General features: G+C 43.9%; 1 protein-coding gene across 1 annotated transcript in view; it reads right to left on the reverse strand.

Annotated features, from left to right (window-relative positions):
- NRXN3 (neurexin 3) overlaps positions 1–23,236 on the reverse strand; it is a gene marked incomplete at its 5' end in the record, with an annotated part of 932,122 nt that extends 908,886 nt beyond the window's left edge. The window contains one exon of the mRNA XM_084263764.1: positions 22,528–23,236. Coding sequence (XP_084119890.1) covers positions 22,528–23,236 — 709 coding nt within the window. The remainder of the gene's footprint in view (positions 1–22,527) is intronic.
- Between the last annotated feature and the right edge of the window lie 637 nt (positions 23,237–23,873).

Genomic DNA, 23,873 nt, shown 5'->3' on the forward strand with positions numbered 1-23,873 from the left:
CACTAAATTTCTTCTGTGAATGTCTAAATGTAGACCTCCAGCCTGCAGCAGGATCCATGCAGATGCAGACCCAAGTGCATAATCACAGGGCAGGCCAGGACCTCCTTCCACTGAATTCAGCAGATGTCTCTCTTCATTGATCAGGCCCCTAAAATTATCAGCACTTGCATGCAGAAGAATTTGGGGGCTGGTTTTTTCTATCCACAGTCCAAAAACCATTGGATTAATGCATTAACATAATACACAACAGCAGAAACAAGTCAGAGAAGGTGTAGGAAAAAGAGCTGTATCTTTTGGTATTAAAAAACATTCTAAAATTTCTACTTTTTCTTAAATCTAGACACAGGAACACGTGCAATAAGCAGCTTCCATGCTCATTTTCTTTATCTGTTGTACAAAAGACACTGCTGAGCAGTATGAAGCTTTCCACCTCCAAGCCACTAGTTCAAATCCACTGTATGTCAATAAAGGTTCAAAGTGATTCCCAGGTAGCAGCCCTTCCATGACCTCAGTACAAGCAAATGAGTGGAGAATTCCATTCATATCCTGGCTGATTTCTGACTTCCAGGAAAGCAAACCATCCCAGTAATTCTAACTACACAAACATGCTACACACTGTATGGACTGAGAAAGCACAACCTCCCCATCAAGAAGACTGGCAAAACACTGTAAAACACCAGCACTAATTGATACCTCACCTTGGTCTTAAGCACAGAAAGAACACAGTTTCCTCTCATACTTTGAAGAAAATTTCCACCAGATGCTTGTTGCATGAGTAAAAGGTACTAGTACCTCTCCTCAAGGAACTGTTACTCCTCACTAGCCAGGACCCAAATCCCCATGTTCATGCACCAAAAGCACAGTAAATGAAGGTGCTAAAACCACCACCATACGCCTGGCTGTTCCAGGTTATTTGTACCTCCATGTCTGTGATGAAATTATGGTGATCCACAGCCTCCTCTTCTTCCCCCAAAACTTCAGGACCTGTAACTGCAGCACGAGCCCCAGGAAGCTGCTCAGTTAATACTGATTACATCTTACAGAGTCTCCCTCACTGCCAGGTGAGTAATCAGCCCCATACTTAAAGAGATAATAAGAACTTCCTTCACCAGAGAGACACAGCCCTGAAACAAATCAATAACCATTAGGGAGCAGAGAAGAAATTCATCTTTGGATTTCAGTGATGGTCATAAGCACTATTGCTGAGGGATTTGGGAGACTGGACCTTCTTTTCCATGCCCTCTGATTACTAAAAGGGCAATATCTGTTCTCTCTCCTTCAAGCATATATCAGTGTGGACCCCACTGGAAATGACTAGAAAGCAGTAGCCTTCCAGGCCTGTAAGAAAAAAGTATTTCAGCTGTATCAAGGAGTGACTGAAGGGCAGTATTCCTGAAATGGCATCTGACCTAGCTGCCTTTTCAAAGACATAATGTTTACAAGATAGAAAATTGATTAGTCTGTATGGCCACTTCACAACATGTTGCAAAACCAGGCTCTGACAGCTGTTTCTGAGCTCACAGAACCACAGAATCACAAAGTAATTGAGGTTTGAAAGGACTTCTCCAGAACACCTGTTCTGACCCCCCAGCTCAGGGTCACACTAGAACAGGTTTCTCTGGACATTCACTGGCCAGATTTTTTGTTCTCTTCAAGGATGGAAGAATATGCCATGGTTTGTGGATTTGCCTGGATATGCAGAACAGCCCACCCATTTAAAGAGACCTGGACACAACCTCAAAGGTCTTCAGAAAGGTGTATCTTTATGGGCTGGATGCAGCCATAAATACACAGGGAGGTGATCCAAGAGATGCTCTCCAGAGGAATGCAAGTTTGAGAAGCAGAACAGCACAAATAATGATTTGCAGAGAACCCAAAGGACACGATAGGAATGAAGTTGGAGTTTCAGTACCATCTCCTTGCAATTGAATGATACGGCTGAAGGAGCTGAAGATGAGTCTGTATTATGGGATATCCACAAGAATAAACATTCAAATATAGCACAGTGTAATGGTGCTTTCAAAGCAAACTTTATAAAGCAGACATCGAGATTTCACATGGAAGTTAAGTCTCTAAGGAAAAAATAGAATGTAGATCCTGAAGGATTACTAACAGTGGCAATACTGAATTTAAAGCAGAATACATGACTGGATGTAACTGCATAAGTATGTGCTATGCTGATATTGTTGCAAGGTGAACCCCAAGAATTGAGTATTAATCCAGCATGTTGGAACCATCTTTTTACCAGGGGCTTGCACAGGCTCAGCTAGCTTTAAGCAGCTTCTATTTAAAACTCACACAGTGAGAAGTAACTCTTCCTGGATGAGAACGTGTTTGCTTGTATGAAAATCTCCTGAATCTTTAAGAAGCAAACTAAGAGGCATATTCATCTGTCATGCACAGCAGCCACTCAGCTAGGAACATTATCTGCAGGTCATTCTGGTTTGCATCCACGTAAGATGGGAGAAGGGTGGGGGCCAGCTGGACATCTAGACAGGTATGAGCACCCAAATACTGCCATTTGGTGAAAGGTGATCAGAAAAGCATAGTCTCCTACCACCTAATCCTGAATATTAGGCAGCATACATGGGAAGTAACAGAAAACTACACAGTTTGAAAAATTAAGCCAACAGAAACCTAGCACAGGCAGTGTATGGAGCACCAGATGGAGCACATGGTATCTTCTCCTGTAAACAAGCCTGTCATGTAATATTTGTATTAACAAAATGTATAGAACATTTATAAGGACATTTTCAGCAGCCACCACTTGCTGGGTATCAAATGTCTGGTGAGGAAGCTTGCCAGCCTGGAGATGCAGAGCAACTAGGTTAACACGACATCCAGATCCTGATGGTTTCTCAGTGAGAGAACAACTGAGCACATCCCCTTGGCTGTATATACAATGTGACATCGTATGGCCATACTGCTTCTCCACCATGCCACAACAGAACTCTGCACAACAAGCAGAAACGCTGTGCAGGCCAGTCTGACAACTCTCTCTTCCAGGCCATTACTGTAACTTCACCTCCTTCCACCAGCACATTACTCACCACTGCAGACTGCTCAAGTGGGTATCTGTGCCTTAAAGCAATAGTGCCTTAGAATGGTCATAACCATTGTCACTGTGTGGGGGACAATGAGGAACATTCTCTGTCTCCAGGATTAGTCATAAAACAGTAAGGTGGCAACATGTGATCCACTGGCTTTTATCATGCCTAGACAGAACTTACTGATGGCAGCCACACTCCAAAAGGCCAGAGGAGAAGCCTAATAAATAGTATCAGTTGTGTCACTGGGAGGCACTGATTCCTTCTTACCACTGTAACACAGTTTAATCCTCACTTGAAAATTGCTAGAGAAAAAGAAACAATCCAAGAGGAGGATATTGCCTGCCAGTCATAATGTCCACGAACTTAATGGCTTGTTATGGGTGAAAGAATAACTGTTGTAGCTTCTATCTAGTGGGAGAAGTAGAATATTCTTCTACTCCAAATGCTAAATGCTTGAACCCTCCACAATGGCATGAAGAGTAGGGGGGAAAAAAAACAGGTCTTGTGTTAGTAACACTGAAGTCAACTCCAAGGTATGTCCTACAGACTGAGTGATGGTATGCAAGAACTTTGAGCTAGTCTTGAGCTTGGAGATGTCAATGGATAAAGGTGCCCTTTACTATCCTAAACTTCAGACAGAAGACAATATGTACAACCCTGCTAGGTTCCTTCAGACCTAGAGCAAGGAGGAAACAATCTCCATTATCATTTGCTGTAATGTAGCACGATCAAAAGCTGTGTTTTCACTCCTACATAATCTCTTGCATGACTCCCAGAGAAAGCAACACCCACTTCTACTGCAGGCAAGTTTTCTTATGAGTGACAACCTGAAAAAGAATGGGGAAAAAGGAAAAAAAAAAGAAAGATTAAACTGGTCAAATAGCTGCAGCCACACTGTGGTCTACAGAAGAAGATGAGGCTGTCTCCAAAGATTTATTCACTACACTCTGAAAGTCCTCCTAAGCACCCCTGCAAATTTTCAGGTGTATAATCAGTGTGGGCTGTATTAATAAGGAGGAAGACAACTGTTATCCTCCAATATCTCACTAAACTTCTTGGCATGATATTCAGCTTGCTAAGTAAAATCTGTTGATCACAGAATCACAGTATGGTTTGGGCTGGAAGACACCTCAAAGATCATCTAGTTCCAACTCCTCTGCCATGGGCAGGGACACCCTCCACTAGACCAGAGTGCCCAAAGTCCCATCCAATCTGGGCTTGAACAGTTCCAGGGACAGGGCAGACACAGCTTCCCTGGGCAACCAGTGCCAGGGCCTCACCTCTGTCATTGTGAAGAATTTCTTCCTAATATCTAATCTAGTATCTAAATATACTCTTAGGCCAAACTCATTACCCCTTGCCCTATCACTACTTGCCCTTGTAAACATTCCCTCTCCAGCTTTCCTGTAGGCCACCTTTACATACTGGAAGGCTGCCACAATGTCTCCCTGGAGCCTTCTCTTCTCCAGGCTTAACAAGCCCAACTCTCTCAGCCTGTCTTCATAGCAGAGGTGCTCCAATCCTCTCATCCTCTTCATGGCCTTCCTCTGGACTCACTTTAACAGTGATGCAGTACTCCAGGTGGGATCTCAGGAGAGCAGAGGGGCAGAATCACCTCCCTTGACCTGCCAGTCACGCTTCTTTTGATGCAGCCCAGAATAAGGTTGGCTTTCTGGGCTGCAAGCACACACATTGCTGGGTCACGTTGAACTTGTCATCATTCAACACTCCCAAGTCCTTCTCCTCAGGGCTGCTCTTAATCCATTATCCCACCCAGCCTGTAGTTGTGCTTGGGATTGTGCCAACACACATGCAGGACCTTGCACTTGGCCTTGTTGACCTTCATGAAGTTCACATGGGCCCATCTTTCAAGCCTGTCAAGGTCCTTCTGGATGGCATCCCTCCCCTCCAACACGTCAACTGCACCACACAGCCTGAGTGTCATCAGCAAACCTCCTGAAGATGCACTCAATCCAACTGTCCTTGTCCCCAGCAAAGATGTTTAACAGTGCTGGACCCAATACCAACATCATTCCTCACTGGTCTTCACTTGGACATTGAACCATTGAGCTCAACTCTTTAAGTGCGACTGTCCAGCCAGTTTCTTATCCACTAAGTGCTTCATATTTTAAATCCATGTCTCTCAAACTCAGAGACTATAAGCCCATCGTAGAATGCCACCAAATCTTTTAGGTATGATTTGCCCTTAGGGAAGCCATTTTGGCTGACACCAATCACCTCCTTATTTTCCATGTGCCTGAGAATATTTTCCAGGAGGATCTGCCCCATGATCTTGCCAGGCACAGAGGTGAGACTGGTGAGCCTGGAGTTGCCTGGGTCTTCCTTTTTTCACATTTTTAAAGACAGAGGTTACATTTCCCATTTCCCAGGAAGTGGGAGCTTCACCAGTCTGCAGCTGCTTCTCAAATATGATGGAGAGTGGCTTAGCAACTTCATCCACCAGTTCCCTCAGGACCCGTGGATGCATCTCATCAGGTCCCATGGATTTGTGCACCTTTAGGTTCCTTAGATGTTCTTGAACCTGATCTTGTCCTACAGTGGCTAGTTCTTTATTCTCCCAGTCCCTGCCTTTGCCTTCTGCAACCTGGGCAGTGTGACTAGAGACCTTGCTGGTGAAGACTGAGTCAAAAAAGTCATTGGGTACCTCAGGCTTCTCCACATCCTGGGTAACCAGGTTGCCTGTTTCATTCTGTAGGGAGCCCACATTTCCCTTATTTTCCTTTTATCACTGACATAGAAACTTTTCTTCTTGTCCTTGATGTTGCTGGCCAGATATAACTCTATCAGGGTTTTAGTTTTCCTAACATGATTCCTGTCTGTTTGCAGTTTCTCTGTATTCCTCCCAGACTACCTGCCCTTGCTTCCACCCTCTGTAAGTCTCCTTTTTGTGCCTGAGATTGCCCAGGAGCTCCTTGTTCATCCATGTAGGTCTCCGGGTGTTTTTGCCTGACTTCCTCTTTGTAGGGTTGCATCCCTCCTGAGCTCAGAGGAGGTGATCCTTGAATACTAACCAGCTGTCTTGGGCTCCTCTTCCCTGTCAGGCTCTGTCCCATGGTACTCTACCTAGCAGGTCCTTGAAAAGGCCAAAGTCTGCTCTCCAAAAGAACATCATCCGAGAATTGCACTCACCACAATTCACTGACAAAATGCAAAACCCTAGAAAGCCCTAGTTGGGACTTCTGGTATTTCAGAACATGCAGTTCCATCATATATAACAACTAGAAAGTCTGAAGTGAAAACATTCAGGGTTGTTCTAAACCTCTATTGTCTAATATTCTATGATACCACCTTGCCACCACGGTCGACACAGCCATAGTGTTTGAAATGTCCGGTGCCATCTGGAAGACCATGTTGTCCAGTCTCCTCTTTAATAATGTCTAAACCATGTTGTGGTTTAAAATGTGCTAAACAACATGCTGCCACCTTTCAGTAGTTCTTAGGAGTCACATTGGTTTTGACTGTCCCTTTTATACCCTTCAGGAAATGCTTACCTATCATATGAAGAAGTTGTATGCTGCTGGAGTTAATAACTATAGATATATTCAGTCCCAGGAGGAACTGGAATCCCTTCTCCACTCATTTTGCACTGGGTATTACTCAACTGATGCTGGCAAAGAGCTCTGGCATGCTCAAAGGGACCTATTTATTACTATAGTTCTGGTTGTATCATCTGATATCCTGCAAGCTATGCTTGATATCCTGATCTCCAGAATCACTGAAACTCTTCAGAATGACTTCTGAGCACTTAAAGAATACCCCAGGTTATATGGCATAACTTCACAGATGACAAGGATATAACAGGCCCTTTGGTAGCAAGCATTGGTACTGCTTTGGCACTAGATATTACTCTTCACAGTCTATTTCCATACCAGTAGAGAAACCCATTTTCCATCATCTCAAATGCTTTATGGAACACCTCCTTGGATGGAAGGTAACAAGAAGATGTGTAATGAGGTCTATGCAGCACAGACCACCTTTTTACCAACTCCAGATCACTCAGCAGTGCACAGTCTCATGACATACAGATAATGGTTAGTTTGCTAGATACTGGCCAACTGTGGGCTATTCCCAACACGGTTTGATGCAGGACCTTGGCAATCACCTTAGAAATATCAGACCTGGCTCCATTAGCAGTGATGATCAAGACAGCCTTGATTTTACTGCCTCAGCACAAGAAACATCAGCTCTGGCTGTCTTCTGCCTGCTATCTTTTCCACACTAGTTTTTGCTTTCTTGTCTGCTATAGGAGGCTCTGAATGAAGCCACCTCATTTGAGAACAGAAGGCTGGAGCTTGTCTCCAACAGGGCCTTCAAAGACTGTTCCAGCAGATGGAGCTTTTACCTCATGTCTTGCAATCTGCACATTCTTGTGGAGAATGACAATCGGACATCTGCTCCTTTCTGAGATTCCCACTCACAAAAGAGACGCCTGTGGTGTCCATCCCATATGATGATTAACCCTGGAAAATATAGAGCACTTAAAGCTGGGTGAGCTTTGAATCCCAGAGGGGTCAGGAAGAGTCAGTTCAGACAGGCAGAAGCAATTCATACCATATGGCATAGGAGATAGCAAAGACAAGGATTTCTCAGCAAGTAGTTTAGCTCAAGTGTGCTAGCCATGTTCCACTATCTAGTTCTCTGTCATAAGGCCTGGGAGGAAATGAAAGAAGGACACAGCACCTTTACATCATCCTATTAAAGAAAGGGTAGGCTTAAAGCTCCTACAATTCCTCTAATTCCATGTATGTAGAATGTGTAGACCAAATAGAGACATCTGAAGACCTAGAAGACTTCAGTCCTCAAAGCTAAGAGCACATGAATAAGAAAAAAGGTGACTGCCATAGGAAAAAGAGATTCATGCACCACTGCATTGTTCTTATAACTGGGAAGGTTCTTGAAACGCATTTAACGAGGGCTAGGAAGGTGTGCGACGTGTGCCTCTGGTATCAGATGGCCAATTCCAGCTGGGGAATCAAACATCAAATGGAGGGAGGTTTAGAGGCCTCCCAGGCGATGCCCAGGGAACAGATACTCAAATGACATTGGTACTTCACTTACCTGGAGACAATTACTAGGATGCAAGTTTAAAGTACAGCTTTACCTTCCAACTGGGTGCCTTGAAGGCTGATCAGCTTTCCATGCTTGGGCAGCCTTGCCACCTCAAACACACAGGGCAACTGGGCTCTCCCTTGCTGACTCGCTTGCTTTTTCTCCAATTACAGAGCCCAACCCCCCCAGCCTTGCCTCAGAGGGACTGCTTTGTCTCCCAGTGCCAGCAGGAAAAAGCTGGCCTGGCCAGTCATAACCGTGAGGCTCTTCCCCTGCCAGCCATGATCATCTTGACAGTTCTGCTTTCTCCTCACATCATCTGTCATCTCTCTCACTCCACCTCCCTTTCCCACAATCAGCTACCTCCATCTACTACGTTAGGGTCGGGGTGAAGAGGAACAAGGATCAGCACCAAAGTCAGAGCCCTGTCTGCTTCCTTCCTACTCCCAACAGAGTGATAAATCCAACAGAGCCAGAGGGAAACCTGGATAGAACAATGAGGCTGGAGAAAAAGTAGCGAAAAGCAGTAGAGCCATAAGCAGCTACAAAAATCAACTCACCATACTTCAGCTCTGAGGCAGGAACAGCTGAACTGTTGGTGTTCAGGTGTGGTTTGGCTTATGAAAAGCTGCCAGAAAAAGATTGAAGGAAAAGATCCACACGGTGCAAGTGTGGGTACCACTCTACCACCACCTCTCACGGCGCTAATAGCTCTAGCAATACATCTTAGTCTGGATTCGCCACTCTCTTTTCCGTGAGCATCTTGGGATCCACTTTGACAGGACTACCAACAAATGTCACTCCTGATCTTGGCATTGCCTGTTAGTTTAGATCTGTTTCTTTCTGGCCTAGTTCTGCTGATGAGTTTTATTACAGACCTGAAGGAATTCCAGTGATGTGCTTCTTCACGGCACCAACAATTGAATTCTGTTGTGCTCTGCACTAAAATAATCCATAAGTAATTGCTTAAAGCTTCTAATAATTTAATTTAAACAGCTTCCATAATAAATGCTAGGTCAGGATTGTTAGCTACCCCTGAGCAGCGGAGTCCTACCCAGATTTTTGTATGCTATGCAGTAAAACAAAGTATCTGTTGGAGGACAGTATAGTTGAATGTTGTATGTCATAATTACACAGAAAATAAGAGCACTTTTGGGCTAAAGAGCCTCTACTCAAGTCTTATCTTTATGTCATTGTTTCCAGATTAAGCACAAGGTCATCATGTCCCATCTGCCTTCATCTTCATTGTATGCAGAACTCCCTGGTTACTTGGGTGCTGTTTGCCAGGTAACATTGTTTTCATGGGTTATACTAGAAATGGGAAATACTGGAACCATTTTCAGTGTCTAAAGCAGAGACATTTGGACAACAAGCACAGAAGAAAGAACTTCTGAAATGTTCCTTTTAAGCTGCTCAAAGAGAGCAAAGACAAAAAGGCCAGGTGTTATCTGGAATTTGTTTTTGCATGTGAACTTCTCTCAAAATAACCAACCAACCAAAACAAAAAAAAAAAATCCCATCAGAATCTCTTCTAAGTTTCCATCACACATCAACAACCTTCTATAAAGTCAGATGCATCTTTCAGCTAGAAGCCCAGCTCCTAAGAGTCCTGCCTTCAGTGGTTCATTGGAGTAGCTCCACTCTTAGGCAAAGTTTCCAGTAAAACTTCCTGACTACCTCAACAGTGAACACTAGACAGGAAGAGAAGGTTACATTAGAGCATCACCTTGGAAAAGTTTGCAGAAACAGAGAGCGGAAGGGAAATGTAAGACCCCATTACACATTTTCATGTCACCTTCCATCCAAGGAGATGTTCCATAAAGCATTCAAAGTCTTGGAATTAGTGTTTCTTTTTGGTGAAATCATAAACCTCTCTCTACTTTCCTGCTTTGGCAGGGGGGTTGGACCCAATGATCTCTCGAGGTCCCTTCCAACCCCTACAATTCTGTGATTCTATGATACTGCAAACATTTAAAGGAACCAGATCTCTTCCCTATTTTTCAGCTATAATGAAGAGTACATAAACCACAGCCAAAACCTTTGTTGCTTCAAATCTATTTTTCCTCATCACTGCCTACAAACCATCACAAAACAGAGGAATCCAAACAGCATAGCCCAGCACACCGGCAAGAGGAAGGGAACAAGCTGATTCAAGATGATTTCAGTTGACAGAGTTATGGGACAACCACCACGAAGGGAAGAACTTCTCAGATATGGACAATCCATTCCACCAGAAAGAGTAGAAAAAGAATTCTTTCTTTGAACAGCAATCAGCTGAAATTTTACAAGAATCCCTAAAATACAAGGCCCCATTTTTAGCTTCACATTCAGTGTAAACTACTGTATTTTGCAGCTTTTCTAGCACACTTGGATAAAACTAGATAAACTACTATATTGTTTAATACCTAGGATTTAGTGTTCTGGATTCCAATCCCACCTCAGGCAGCTTCTGACTCGATACCCTTCAATAATTCACATTCTGCTTGCCTCTCAGTTTTGCCATCAGTAAAATGGAGATAACATGCATTTCACAGGGTGGCGGAGTGATGTGAAGGCTGACTGATTTATCAGTAGTTGTGAGATGCTTAGGAATACTATGATGAAATGTGCCACATGTATGCACAATTTATTATTAACCTGACAGCGTTTTAGGTCTTTTATTTTCGTGCCTTGCACACAATTCAAGTGCAGGATGCCTGAAGCACATTTGAATGGATGCCATGTGGCATTTTGACTGCAGCGGGTACTACCATTTAATTCTGAAATTCACAACTTAAACATCATGTGAAAACAGGATTTTTGCAAATAATTTTCCTTCTTCACTCATTGTTTTTAAAAAAAAAAACAACACTTGAATGGCCTTGGGTTTATTTCAGTATCAGATCATTAAAATTATTAAGCACAAACAAAGGCAAGCAAAGAATCTCAAACAGAAATGTGCTCTTTAGGCCAAATCTTTAGAGGTCAAAGATGGAAATAAGTACAGTATGAAGGTTAAATGATCAAAATTACTATTTAGAAGCCCAAACCAGTCACAAGGCCCTGAGATGCCTGAATCACTTTTCAAAACGGGACCTAAAAAGTAGCATTTTTTAAACTGAAATGATCAACAAATCTAAATAGAGTTGGGTTTAGTTCTTAGCTAAGCACATCTTTCATCAGTATGAATTAAGGTTTTGTCTGCCTAAAGAACACTTGGTATATGAGGTTAATTTTAAGCTGAATGCTATTTATGTGATCAGATGTTTGAGAAAACGTTTTAGACAATGATCTATACATTTGATGTATTTTCCCCAGAACAGCTCATTAATGACACTGTGTTTGCAAGTTCAGAAGGCTCAAGTGCCCACCCCTGCAGCAGAGTCAGTTCACAAGGAGAAAACAACGGGGGTGGTGTTGAGCTAGAAACTAAACCAGACTAAATCCACATTTTGTTTCACTCCCAGGTGTCAAAAGTGGCTTAAATTGTTTAGTCAGCTTTCCAACAACATTTTGTCAAGTAACTGAGAGGAAACTTCAGCAATTTCAGCTCTGGAAGAAAACCAGTGGAGACTGTTACAAATGCTCCCAAATAGTGGGATATAGATTCATAGATTTTTAAGGCCAGAGGGAGCATTAAATAGACCTACAACAGAGCAATGACCTCCACTGTAAGTAGTAGCAGGGCTATAATTAAACACCATTGACAAATGAGGTCTGAAATCACAGCCAATTGTTCTCCCGAGATACAGGATCTGTTACTGAGTACCTTGGTTTAGCTATCTTTTGCCTCAGGCAAACTGGGAGCCACCGCACCAGCAATGACAGGGAAAACATCCCAGAGCTCAGGGATGGCTGCCATGCCACACCAGTGTGGTTCCCCAGTGATTTTCATAAGCAGAGCCTTGCTCATGCAGCCCAAATCTCAGTTTTGACTGGCTGCATTTTAAAGAGGGGGATGTTTGTAACACCCTTCCTTGGGAATGCCCACTGCCCAGTCCTCAGCTGCAATGCAAACTACTTGGGTTCAATCCAACACCCCAAAAAACTAAACATCAACTCAGTAACAGTCCCAACCTCTCATATGAGCAGCTCTTGTTCTTTGTTAATACATGCAGCCTTGCTGCCTTCACTGCCACTGTTCAGAGACTGCTCTGTTCAATGACACTGGTGCATCTGAGAAGTCAAATGGCAAATAACCTACCCCAGTCCTGTCCACCCAAGATCATTCCTTGAGCCCTTTAGTGGAGCTCTGGACAAACAGCAGTATCTACAGCTCTGTCACTTCCAATGAACTTAAATGATAACAGTGCTTCACGCCCCTCTACCCTCCTGAGAGGTTTCAAAGGGCATCGATCTGACTCACTGCCCTACCTGTGCTCCAGGCTCCACTCGCTGTCTGTGAGCTGAAAATCTGTTCTCTATGTTCAAGTCTAATCTATGCTTAGGACTGGTTTTGCCTCCACTTCTGGGCCTAATAGTTCCCACAGCCATATCTGAGTGATATGTCCTAGGGAGCTGCTTTGGCAGGAGGGTTGGACCCGATGAGCTCTCCAGGTCCCTTCCAACCCCTACAATTCTATGATTCTATGATCACAGTGGGGTTGAGACCATGGGTCTTCCTTAGCACTTCCTTAGTTTGTGTGGGAGTATATGCCCCTTCCTCAAAACACTTCCACATTTTTGTAGTGTTTGCAGCTCATCACTAGTAGGTCCATATTAGGGGCAATGTCAGTAATTTATAAAATAAGCTAGAAATGGATGTGAAATTGATATAGATTCTATTTTAAAGTCAGAATCCAGACACTGCACAAAATTAAAATGCTTTACTTTTTTAGCAGACTGTCATCAATATCATTATTTTTTTTCTAAATATTTTGATTTGAATGAAACCACCACTTCTCACAAGGAAAACATTTCCAAGCTGTCTTATGCCAATGTGTCTTAGCTGGTCAAAATGTTGCTTCATATGTCTTTCATTTGAACATGCCAAAAAAATAGGGCAGTCAAAACCCAGCCTGCCTTGCAGCTACATGTATATGTAGGATGTGAAGTACAGATGAAGTGTGTAGGTATATAGTTCTCATATCTGTTCAGAACCAGCAGGTCTGGGTGGTTGCTGTAGATGTGCTAATTGCTGCAGTTGAGACACAGCTGAGCACTGCAGTTTAACTAATGAAGGAAAATAGAAAATTTAGGAGACAGCTAAGCCAGTAGCCTAAATTACAATTTGATCACCAGAGCCCTAATTAATTGTTTTTATTTTCAATTAAAAACAAAACCCAAAACAGATCTCCCAACAGCAGAGTGCCCACTAGAGGAACTCAGAAGAAAGAGGACTTTGCCATTTTCTGCATCATCAAATGTTTTCTCAGAGGGTCTTCAAGCAAATAATAATCCTACAGCCACACCACTATCCCTGTGTGACTATTTCCAAGCTGCTGTGATCACACAGCTACAAGTACCTGAGCTGGCAAACTGTCAGCTAGGTATGTCTGTGAGTTGCACCTCATCTCTGACATTCATATAAACACACCTCTAGCCCTAGTTATCCTCAGAGATGTAACACTACTGCTTCACCATGGTAATATAGCCAGTCCACATATTTTTTGTGTTCACTGATCTCCTGTTATGTTCCTTAAAAGTTGAAGTGATGTGAATAACAAGGACCTACACACATTTCCAGTTACAGCAGAAACCAGGCAAGCATCACCCCCTGCCTCCTACCACACCAATGCCCAGGGCAGCCCTCATAGGAATCTCAGATGAAAGGGCAAAAGGCAGAAGAAAAAGAACAGAAATTGTGGCAACTTTCTCAGCTTTTTTTAGGCAGTCCTAGACAAGCAATTTTATCACCTTTCCTCCTCACAAGCTTCACCTTTTTCCTTTTTCCCTTCTTTTTTTTTTTTAAGAGCAATTTATTAAGGACTGATTCCCTATTTTAAAAAATATAATAAAATCTTTGGGGAATATAAGCAATATATTTCAGCCACATACCAAAAGGAGCTTAAGGAATTTATCTGCAAATACCACTGAGCTATTAAACTTTGCAGATCACAACATAAGGCACTCTCATCTTTGCTAGCCATCTCTGCCTCAACTGTGCTTTCTGACCAGACTCAGTTCCAAGGACTTCTCCTACATTACCTTGAGGAGAAAGGCACTGAGAAGCACTCTGGCCCTGAAAAGCCAAGCTGGCAGGATGGAAGCAGCAAGAAAGAGCAGAAAATCAAACACATGCCTGGAGAAGCACACCAGAGGTTTGGGAAACTCAGACAGTGTCATTTTTCTCAAGTACTAAGGCAACAAACTGAGAAGAAATGAAAATCCACCCAAGAGACTACACAGTGTGAGAAAGGCTTCTGAATAAATGCAGCAGCCAAGCTAACTCTGGGGCCTGCCAGCAGCATTAAGAGATTGAAGCCTGGTTTTAACCTACAGTTCAAACTTCTACATCTATGAATAAACTGCTGCTTCCTTTCTGATAAAGGTTTATGTCAAACAGTCAGATCCAAACCCAGTCCATTACATCCACTCAGGTTACTTTACTATCAAATACCATGAGGAAGATCACACCTCAGAGCAAAATCCTGAGCACCACGTACCCCTTTCCTCCTTGGCCTAGATTGGAGACAGGCTACAAATATACCTGCTGTATCTAATAAGCAGTTCCACTCACACTGATGAGAGTTAGCAGGAAAAGATTTTACTTACCCCTTCAGTGCCTTAGAACCACTAAACACTTCCCAGCTTTGGGCTAACTTGACACTCAAAACCAATCCAGAGGGCTTTCTTCTCCGTTGTCCTGCTTTCTATGCAATGATTCATACAGGGACAGAGGAAGTATAAACTCTGCCTTTCTGCTCTGGTAGCCTTTTACACCCTCTTTGTTTTCCCTGACAGCACAAAGTCAAGACAAGTCCTGAGCATGAGGAGTGCCAGGAGCAGGCTGGAAACAGCAGTCACAGCAGGTAGAGGTCAGTCACCACACAAGGAAAAGCATCTGACCAGCCTCTGAGGTTCAGGACAGAGGGCATTTTGGGTGAAGTCAATGGAGCACATGGGACAGTTAAAAAAAGAAAAAGAAAAGAGTCAAAAGCTCTCCTCCTTCCATTGCTCCTATCAGCACCCTGCTCTGCATCACCCCAGAGGGAAGAAGCTACACTGCTGCTTGGGCTCTGCCTTCACCCAGCACAGCTCACCCCTGGGCTGGGTGTACTCAGAGTGTGGCACTGCACAAAGCAGCAGGAAATTGGGAGATTTCAGCTGAAAAGAAAGATAAGGAATGCTCCTCAAATACAGCCACTTAACCAGGAAAGACACTTCAGCTTCTAACTGTAAACCTAGCTGGAAAACTGACAATGAAAGCAGGTCATCCTACTGGGTGCTCATGAATTATCATCATTTACTTGTCCTGCTAAGATTCTTATGTGCCTCTATTACTGTCATCCAGGAGCATATGGGATTCTTAGAGTACAGGAAGACCCACTGGCTATGTATTTCAGCTATGGAAACTGAGACACCGAGGGTAACCAGGTACATATCCCCTGCAAAGAAAGGTCAGTTGATTCAATCTTGAGTCCTTTAGTCTGCCAGCAAATCACTCCAGGGACGAAGGAAGCCTCTGACAGAAATGGAAATGATTCTCTTAGGTATTAATGCTCTAATGACCAATCATCCAAGTTCTGCTGCTCCAGCCCTCTTTCTTTACATGTTATATCTTGGTCTCCTCTCTGGGTAGTGGAGTGGGCAAGTAAGTGTACATGCAGGCAGGGCTTGAACAGCTGACAAGGCATGACTGGCAACGCTGCCAGCAACACAGACTGTGAAACCAGTCTACTCAGGTCCCAGGCCCATTTCAGAGCAAACACACTCAAATACAAACCAGTTCTGCTTCAAGTCGCCTGGGACATCCACAGTCCTTCCTACCTCCCCACATGTACCTCTCCTCAGCCTTTAGGCTGTTTTGCACCCAGCTGACAGCTCCTGGACCTGTTCACAGACAGAGGAAGGACTGTGTTCTGCAGGGTAGGTTTATACAATGGCAGTGAGCCTGTCTGCAATGAAGGACTGTGGGAGACACACACACACACACATACACCCAAAAGTCACACTGCTGTCTCTGGACAGCAATAACATGGCAGTTGCCTTGATTTCTACAGGGAGAGACAGAAGCTTTGCGATGTATTGAGTTCAGAGTGGGTCAGCAAAGGAACAAGAAGTAAAATCAGAAGTTGGCACAGGACAGGTGGCTGCTCTATCATTTCATCACATGGATTACCACCTTCTCCCACACCCAGGAGGATTCAGTGCTGAGGTCGACGTGCAGAGGCTCCTCTTCTCTCAGTAGTGCCACAGGTTGCTGGACAGATGCGTTCCTTCTCCGCTTCCTTCCCTGTAGCTTTGTCACGCCGTTTCCAGCATCCTCAAGGTATCTGGGAGAATTTTCCTCCTCCATTTTCCACCAAAACTTAAAAATGACCCCGTGGCAAATGACCTGCACACCTCCATCCTGGAATTAGGATGAAAGCAAGGCTACAGCATGTGCTGTCTTGCCTGGGGCTATATTTACTGCTGATTGACCTCCATGACAGGCTGCCTAGCTCAGCAGAAGCCTGGACAGTAACAATAGATCAACTCTTCTCTCTTTTTTTTTTTTTTCCTTTTTTTTTTCTTTTAGAGCAAAAAAGAAAGGAAAATAAACCTTCCTTCTGAAATCAAATTATCTCCTGAACACAAACTGGAAAGAGAAGTTTCCGGCTCTGTTCACTTCCATAATTTTTGTTACTTTTATTTAAATCTTTATTTAGCAACACCCAAAAATTCCAGTTTAGATCCTAGCTGAGCACGCTTTGAGACAGAGCAGGAGCCATCAGGCTGGTCTATGGGCTGAAAGAGGAAGCTAGTACCCAGACTCCAGCTAGCTTTAGTCCTCCCTCAGCCCATTCAAATCTACTCTTGGTGATAGCCAAGAACTATCTTTTCTTTTATACTATCAGGAAGGCAAAACCAAGACAGAACAGCTTCTGTAACCAGCCTATGTGAACTATGGCTTACTCTAGCATTTTCAGCTTGCTTTTTTCCCCAAGTCCCAGCACCTTTTTGCCGACAAATTGTTCCCACTCTTCACCAGTTCCACCTGACACCAACCAGCAAACTCCTCTGTACCCAACCCTCAATTTGCTTCATTTCAGCAGAGATGTCCAAGCTTTGCCTAACTGAGGGCTGTAACTTGGCTGTTGCTTGAGGTCTGCAGCTGATCTGCAATCAAGCAGAAAAGGATTGTAGCCTCATGGTCATCTATAATACAGAAGAGTGAAACAAGAAGAATATAGCTGTCAGCATGTATTGCAGCTACACTGTTGGAATCAATGGCACGCTCCATACAGGGGCCAGTAATCTCCCTGTGGCTCCCCTGCAATAAAAGCAGGGGAGGGTACAAAACAAATCCCAGCAAGGTCTGGAGCTGCAGGCAGTCCACCCTTAGTGAGGGCTGCTGGGTCCTGAGCCCTTTGTGTGCAGAGGCAGGTAGGGTCTTAATTGAAATTGTGCATCTCCTCTGCAGCTTTAATACTGATTTTTAAGACTAACAAATAGTGCTTAAGCCACATTTTGGTGTTTCAAAGCCCTTCATATAAACATTAATTAGTATCTTAACACATCTTTTTCTGGTGCTCATCTGGCAGTGCCTCAAAAAACTACAACAGACCCAGAAATCACTATTTTAAATGCAACCAAAGGGATTTAAACCAGAAGAATGAGCAAGAGAAAGAGATGGGAAAAACAAATTGCTACAGAACTAAGTTACAAGTTCTTACAGGCTTTCTGCCCAGTAGCCAGAGCTGGGACATAAGTGGCACAGAGCAGCAGATTTGCCCTTTGCAAGATTTACTCCACACCCCTTGGGTATTTTAGAGTTTTACACTGGTGAGTGAAGATCTGGGCCCTCCCAAAGCGTGTCCCAGAACTGCCCACTGTCCTCTACAGCAGCAGAGAACACGACCAGACAGAGGGTCTGCAGCTGTTTATTGCTGGTGAATTCAACAACAACCATTTTATATTCATCTATCAAAGAATATGCAAGTGGAAGCATATATTATGGTCATGTTCATTTGTTTCTGATTACAAAATGTATGTAAATGCATATGCAAATCAAGCACACCCATCAGGCTCATGGCAAAGTGCCAAATTAGCCTTTAGTCTCACAAAGTTTGGGATGGCTGGCAGGGAGATACAGTGATTGCAAGTGAAGCTAGGCAGTCCCCTTAGGTGCAGCCAAAATTGGGCTGCTCTGAGGGGCAGGTGGAAGAGAGATTTTGCAGTAACTTGTCGCTTTAAACGAAGCTGAGGGGCTATAGAAAAATCTGTTCCTGCTGCAGTTAAAAGTGTGATAATTACACAGCAACGGGCTCCTCTGTCATTCAGCAGGCAGCATCCCCAGGAAATCTTGCTCTGTAATCAAGGGAAGAGGTGCAATCAGGCCCCTATTCAGGATTGGTTTAGAAACAGCCCCTGCAGGCAACACAAAGGCTTCAGCATGGTGCTTTGTGGAGCTGGTGAGCGCATCCACGTCTTGCTTCTGCAACTACAAGCAGAGTTAACGTCATTTCTAAGCACATCTCCTGTTCACCTTCCCTCACAAAGTCCAGAAGGGTGCTAGGGAGACCCATGAGGTCTTTGGCCAAAGTACTTTTGCACCCATATACTGTTGCACTCAGGCTGCCCACATTAGTGAACTCATTCTTTTCACTGGGATGTTGAAGGAAGAGAGAGTTTCTTGCAGACTAAGGAAGACAGCCTGGTCCTGAATGAGCAGATCTGAACATGCTCATCTGGCTGCTACAGGTTTCAACATTTGCATGGGGAAAGTTTTGGTGGGGCTTTTTTTTTTCCAGCACTATGAATGCATCTCTGCTGCTCAAATTCTACAGGAACCTCATTCTCTTGGCAGCAGCCTGATCCCATGGAGACTGATGAGGCTTATTAGAGGGGAAAGTGTCTCTGACTTCAGCTTTCACGTCTAATGCCACCATTGCCCAGAAACATACAAATTAATTGCTACTCAACTCAGCCATCCTTTGTGCCCTACAGAGCTGTCAGGTTCAATGAACCAGTTTACTCCAAGAGCAATAACAATAGTATCACTTTTTTCAAAACAGCCAAACCTTGGACAGTGTGCACACATTTGCACTCCCACTGTATGCACTCAGACTCAGAATCACACTTCCCATTGACCAGCAATGACCAGCTCAGTTACCCATCTGGGCATGGAGTGACCATGAGATATAAAATCCTGGTTAACTCTGGGTGCATGTTAAGTGCCAAAAATCTTTCTGCCCCTTCGAGGGCACATTCTGGACAGGATTTAGTTTTGCCTCAGAATGAAATGGTTGTTCTCTGCTGAAGTTCACCATAACTGGAACTACATTTTACATTACAGTAACCCCTAATACTGTAATTGGAGCTTCATTCCATCACAGCATAGGATCAGCAGGTTCCACTCTGTATTTATTTCCTATTTCTCTGCCACAGAATAAATGAGCATGCTGTGGTTTCACCATCTGCAGACACAGGTATCAGTCAATAGCCAAGTAATGGCCTGGACACTGTCAAGAGAACTCATTATTAAAAAGGTACATATTGCATTTAGCTGTTCAAACAGAAGTTGTTATTGATTGGATCCCATCAGTTCCCAGTAGAAGAGCCAACTCTGGTGACGGAACAAAAATAGACACACACAGACTACAGACTAGTAAATACTGTAATGGAGTTAAGGATTCCCCCCACCAAGAGGGAGCTGCTGATACCCAGTTGGAAGAGCATGCCTTTTTCAAAAATGAAACTGGGAATAAAATAAGCATGTTACTTCAGCAAATATCCAGAGGCAGGATGAGGAAACAAAACAAAAGGGAACGGTTCTGACAACAAACATCTCAATCTCTTGGAAAGAAAAGCAAACCAAGAAAAGACAAGTCGGTCAATGGCCAATCAAGACACAGGCAGGTAGAGCCTGCATTCAGTTCTGCCATTCCCACCACATCCTACTGCTCATCAGGGGAGGTTCTGCCACACTCAGGGAACTGAAAGAGTGTGTCTTTGGAGTCTGCTACATTTTTAAAAGTTGGATAAAAAGGTAGCTGTATTGAACTTTGTTCCTCGCCACTTTTCTTTGTCTGCTTTTTTCCACTTACTTTTCTTCTGTTCTTTCCCCTTCTTTTCACAATTTGCACAAATACTGTAACATTTAACAAACATAAATCACCACTACTGCAGCGTAAAGGAGGCAGAAACCAGGGCTGATTATAAATATCTAACATAAGCCACATAGACACCACAAAGTGACACAAGAGAAAACAGAAGAACCAGCCAAAGTCTGTTTGTGGAAGTCTTTACATTTGTTCCCCTGGAAAAGGTCTCTGCACAGCATCCTTTGTGTGAGTGAACAAACGACAGCTCACAGTGAGTTAAAAAATGTTTACTAAAAAAGGTACATCGTGACAAACTCCTTTGCTCACCCTTAATAGAAGGTTGGGCTGGAAACTGATGAATCACTATAGGAAACAAACAACAACGGTGACGCATGGTTTCAAAAGGTAACAATAGCACTGCTTGATCCGTCATGTCTCCAACAGAAATATCCCTGGGTTCCTCAGAAGATGGGTTTCATATTGCTCCACCCACCCATGAAACGCAGCAGTTCCACCACCCAAGCCCTGGTTAGAGCTCTCACAATCGCCCCACACCTACATGGAAGCCTCACGGTATTTCCTCAAGGCATCTACTGAGACCCAAATCCTGTTGATGTCTTGAGCAACTCCCTGTGGAAAGCCCAGCAGCAGAGAGACTTAACATCTTTATGTTTCAGGGTCCACAAGCCCATGTGGCTCTTGCAGTCTTCCATCGCCCAGAACTGGCATTTAAACAGCGCCCAGCAGCCCAGCTGCTGATGTTTCTGGTTGCACCCAGCAGTGTCTCCAGTTCCTCATAACTCAAGGTTCAAATGTAGAAAACAGTTCTGGCTCTTTATTGTTTTAGACCTGATTGCTGTGGAGCAAACAGCCAGGAGCACTTCAAAGGCTCATACCTCCTACCTAACGGTCATGTACTGGGACTGTAATATTTGGATATAAAGCCAAATTTTCTGTTATAATTAAAGCACCTTAAAAGAAACACACATACGGACATCATGTTTATTTTCCAAACCTTCCCTTCCTATAAAAATATGTTTGCTTCTCTACAGCAAGTGTAGAGCTGTATTTACATAGCATTTCTGCAGGGCTTTCTGCTTACATATCAACAGTACAGGGACTTTATTTTCAGCACTTCTCACATTCCACATACCACGCTCCAGTTAATCTCTTTCCATTGAGAACAGGAGGACACAAATGCTAGTTCTGATAAGATATTATTGCAAGGGTTTACATCTTGACAAAATATCAGTTTGTTTGGCTTTGGTTTTGTTTTTTACTCAAGACTGGACATTTCTTGCCCAGGTTTCATCTTTGGCTCAGCTCAAACTGTTGTGTTTAAACCCAAATGGCATAAAAATGCTGCGATGAGATTCTCAAATTCACACCATGATTTCCAGTTAACTTACTTAAGTCTCTTGTACATACAGAGTTAGTTGCCATCACAATGTGGAACAGCAAGGAAAAGAAACCTTGAAATGCACTTGATCCCACCGTTTACATGACTCAAAACATCTGGATTCAGATCTTAAAAGAGAGTATGAAACAATGTACAAACACTCAAATCCCTCTTTCCCTCTGCAATACAAAGTAAGATCATTCAGCAGGGCCCAAAGCTATTTAATCAAGGATGCTGAAACAATCAAGGTGCCATTCAGTGATTAGTATGCAAGCAATTGAAGAGAAGCATGGGGCTTCCACAGACTAGCAACAGCTAACATTAAAGATGGCCCAACTTTTGCAATGTCCTGTCACTCAGATATGTTAGTGATACATACACGGCTCCTGTTTACTGACACTTCACTCAGCTTTCAGGGACACAGGGTAGTGGAGTTCATGCAGAGACAGGTAAAATGACTTCTTACTGCTGCTTTTACCAACACCACCATAGGGTACTTGTGCATTTAGCAATTTATTTCTTACTGCTGCTTTTAGCAACAGTAACATAGGGTACTCGTGTATTTAGCAATTTATGTTCTCTGCTCTTATTAATAAGTTGCTGATGAGCATCTGCCCATGCTACAAATGCAGCATCCTTTCAGAAAGGCACTTTTTGCAGTTGCTCATGCTCTCTATCTACTCTCATTTCATTATTTCCAGCTCTCAAAAAGAATGGTGGAACTTTAATTCCTCTGATAGCCACCAGCCGGGATAAGAGCTCAGTCTTAGCCCTGCTCAGTGACAAATTAACTCTTTGGGTTACGTAAAGATCAACGGGAAACAGGGAGGTATTCTCTTACCTTCAGAACACAGCTTGCCAGCGTATCCAGTAGCTGAGCAGTCACAGTGTGGCTCACCATCCAGGAGGAAGCAAGTGCCCCCATTTTCACAAGGGTTCTCTGCACAAAGCCCTTCCATTTCCACTCGGACTCCTTGGCTGCCCAGGAGCTGGGGCTCCGAGTTGCCATATTTCAGATCCAGGATAAATCCTTGAAAGGGAGGCTGCCCCAGAACACCATCAAGGGTCAATGCAGCAGGACGGATGTCCAGTGGGACTCCACCAACAAAAAGGTCGCTGACGATATTCATGTACTGGCGCTGTGGACGCACCTCCCCTGGCTTGGCTTCACCATCCAGCACCAGCACCGTCCGCAGGTGATTGCGGCTGACCATCAGGAAGTGCCAGTTGCTGTCATTGACCTGCTTGTCTGTGATGACTGTGGTCTCCGCACAGTCCACACTGAACTGCAGTTGGATGCGCCCATCAACAAGGGACAGACAGAGGAAGTCACAGACACCACCATCATCGAAGTAGAGGAGCAGCCCAGCAGAGACGTTGGTCTTGAACTGGAAACTGAGTTCGCTCCTAGTGCTGGCGTCCCAGCGGAGGTAACGGGCCCACTGGTTGGGGATGCCCATGAACTCCAGACCCAGACAGAGACCCAGCAAGGAGCCCAGCAGCAAACTCACCTTCAAGGTGAAGTAGACGGAGTGCAGAGTGAAGCCCATTGTTTCAAGAACCTGCTCTTCCCTAGGAGAAAAACAAAATGCCACGCTACTGGGAGGAGAACCCCAGCAGTCAACACCAAATGTTAAATCCAACGGGAAGAGGAGGAGAGCACAGAGGATGACACACAGAGAGAGGGAGTGTAAGTGGAAAGTAAGATAGCAAGTGCACGTGAGAGAGGAAATGTCTCCTCTCCAAGGAAAGATGTCAGTTATCCTTTAGGATCCAGAGGCTTTTATCTTGGAAGTACAGGGTATAAGGAGTGACTTCTCCAGTCGGTGTACTTTTGTGAAGGGCAAAATAACCCACAGTGATTTATTTTAGCAGAAAACAAAAGTGACACTGGTTGTCCCAGGGAAGAAGGAAAGGCAGAGCTGAAGCCCAAGCCTCAAATTCTGGTTTCCTAGAAGTGATGACAATATTGACAGAGGTGGGAGTGAGACGGAGGAGAGAGTGAATTCATAAAGCACGTGATCCTCAAGAGGGCAAAAATAAAGTCAATCTTCATGGTGCACTGGTGGCTATCCAGCCCATAATTCACTGCTTGGCACTCACAGAGCTTGCAGAACCTGTGGAGTCAAGAGAAAACAAGAAAGGAAAAAGTTAGTACTACAACTCACCATGTATTTACCACGAAGC

This window comes from Gallinula chloropus, assembly GCF_964237585.1.
Source record: "Gallinula chloropus genome assembly, chromosome: 4".
Taxonomy (NCBI): domain Eukaryota; kingdom Metazoa; phylum Chordata; class Aves; order Gruiformes; family Rallidae; genus Gallinula; species Gallinula chloropus.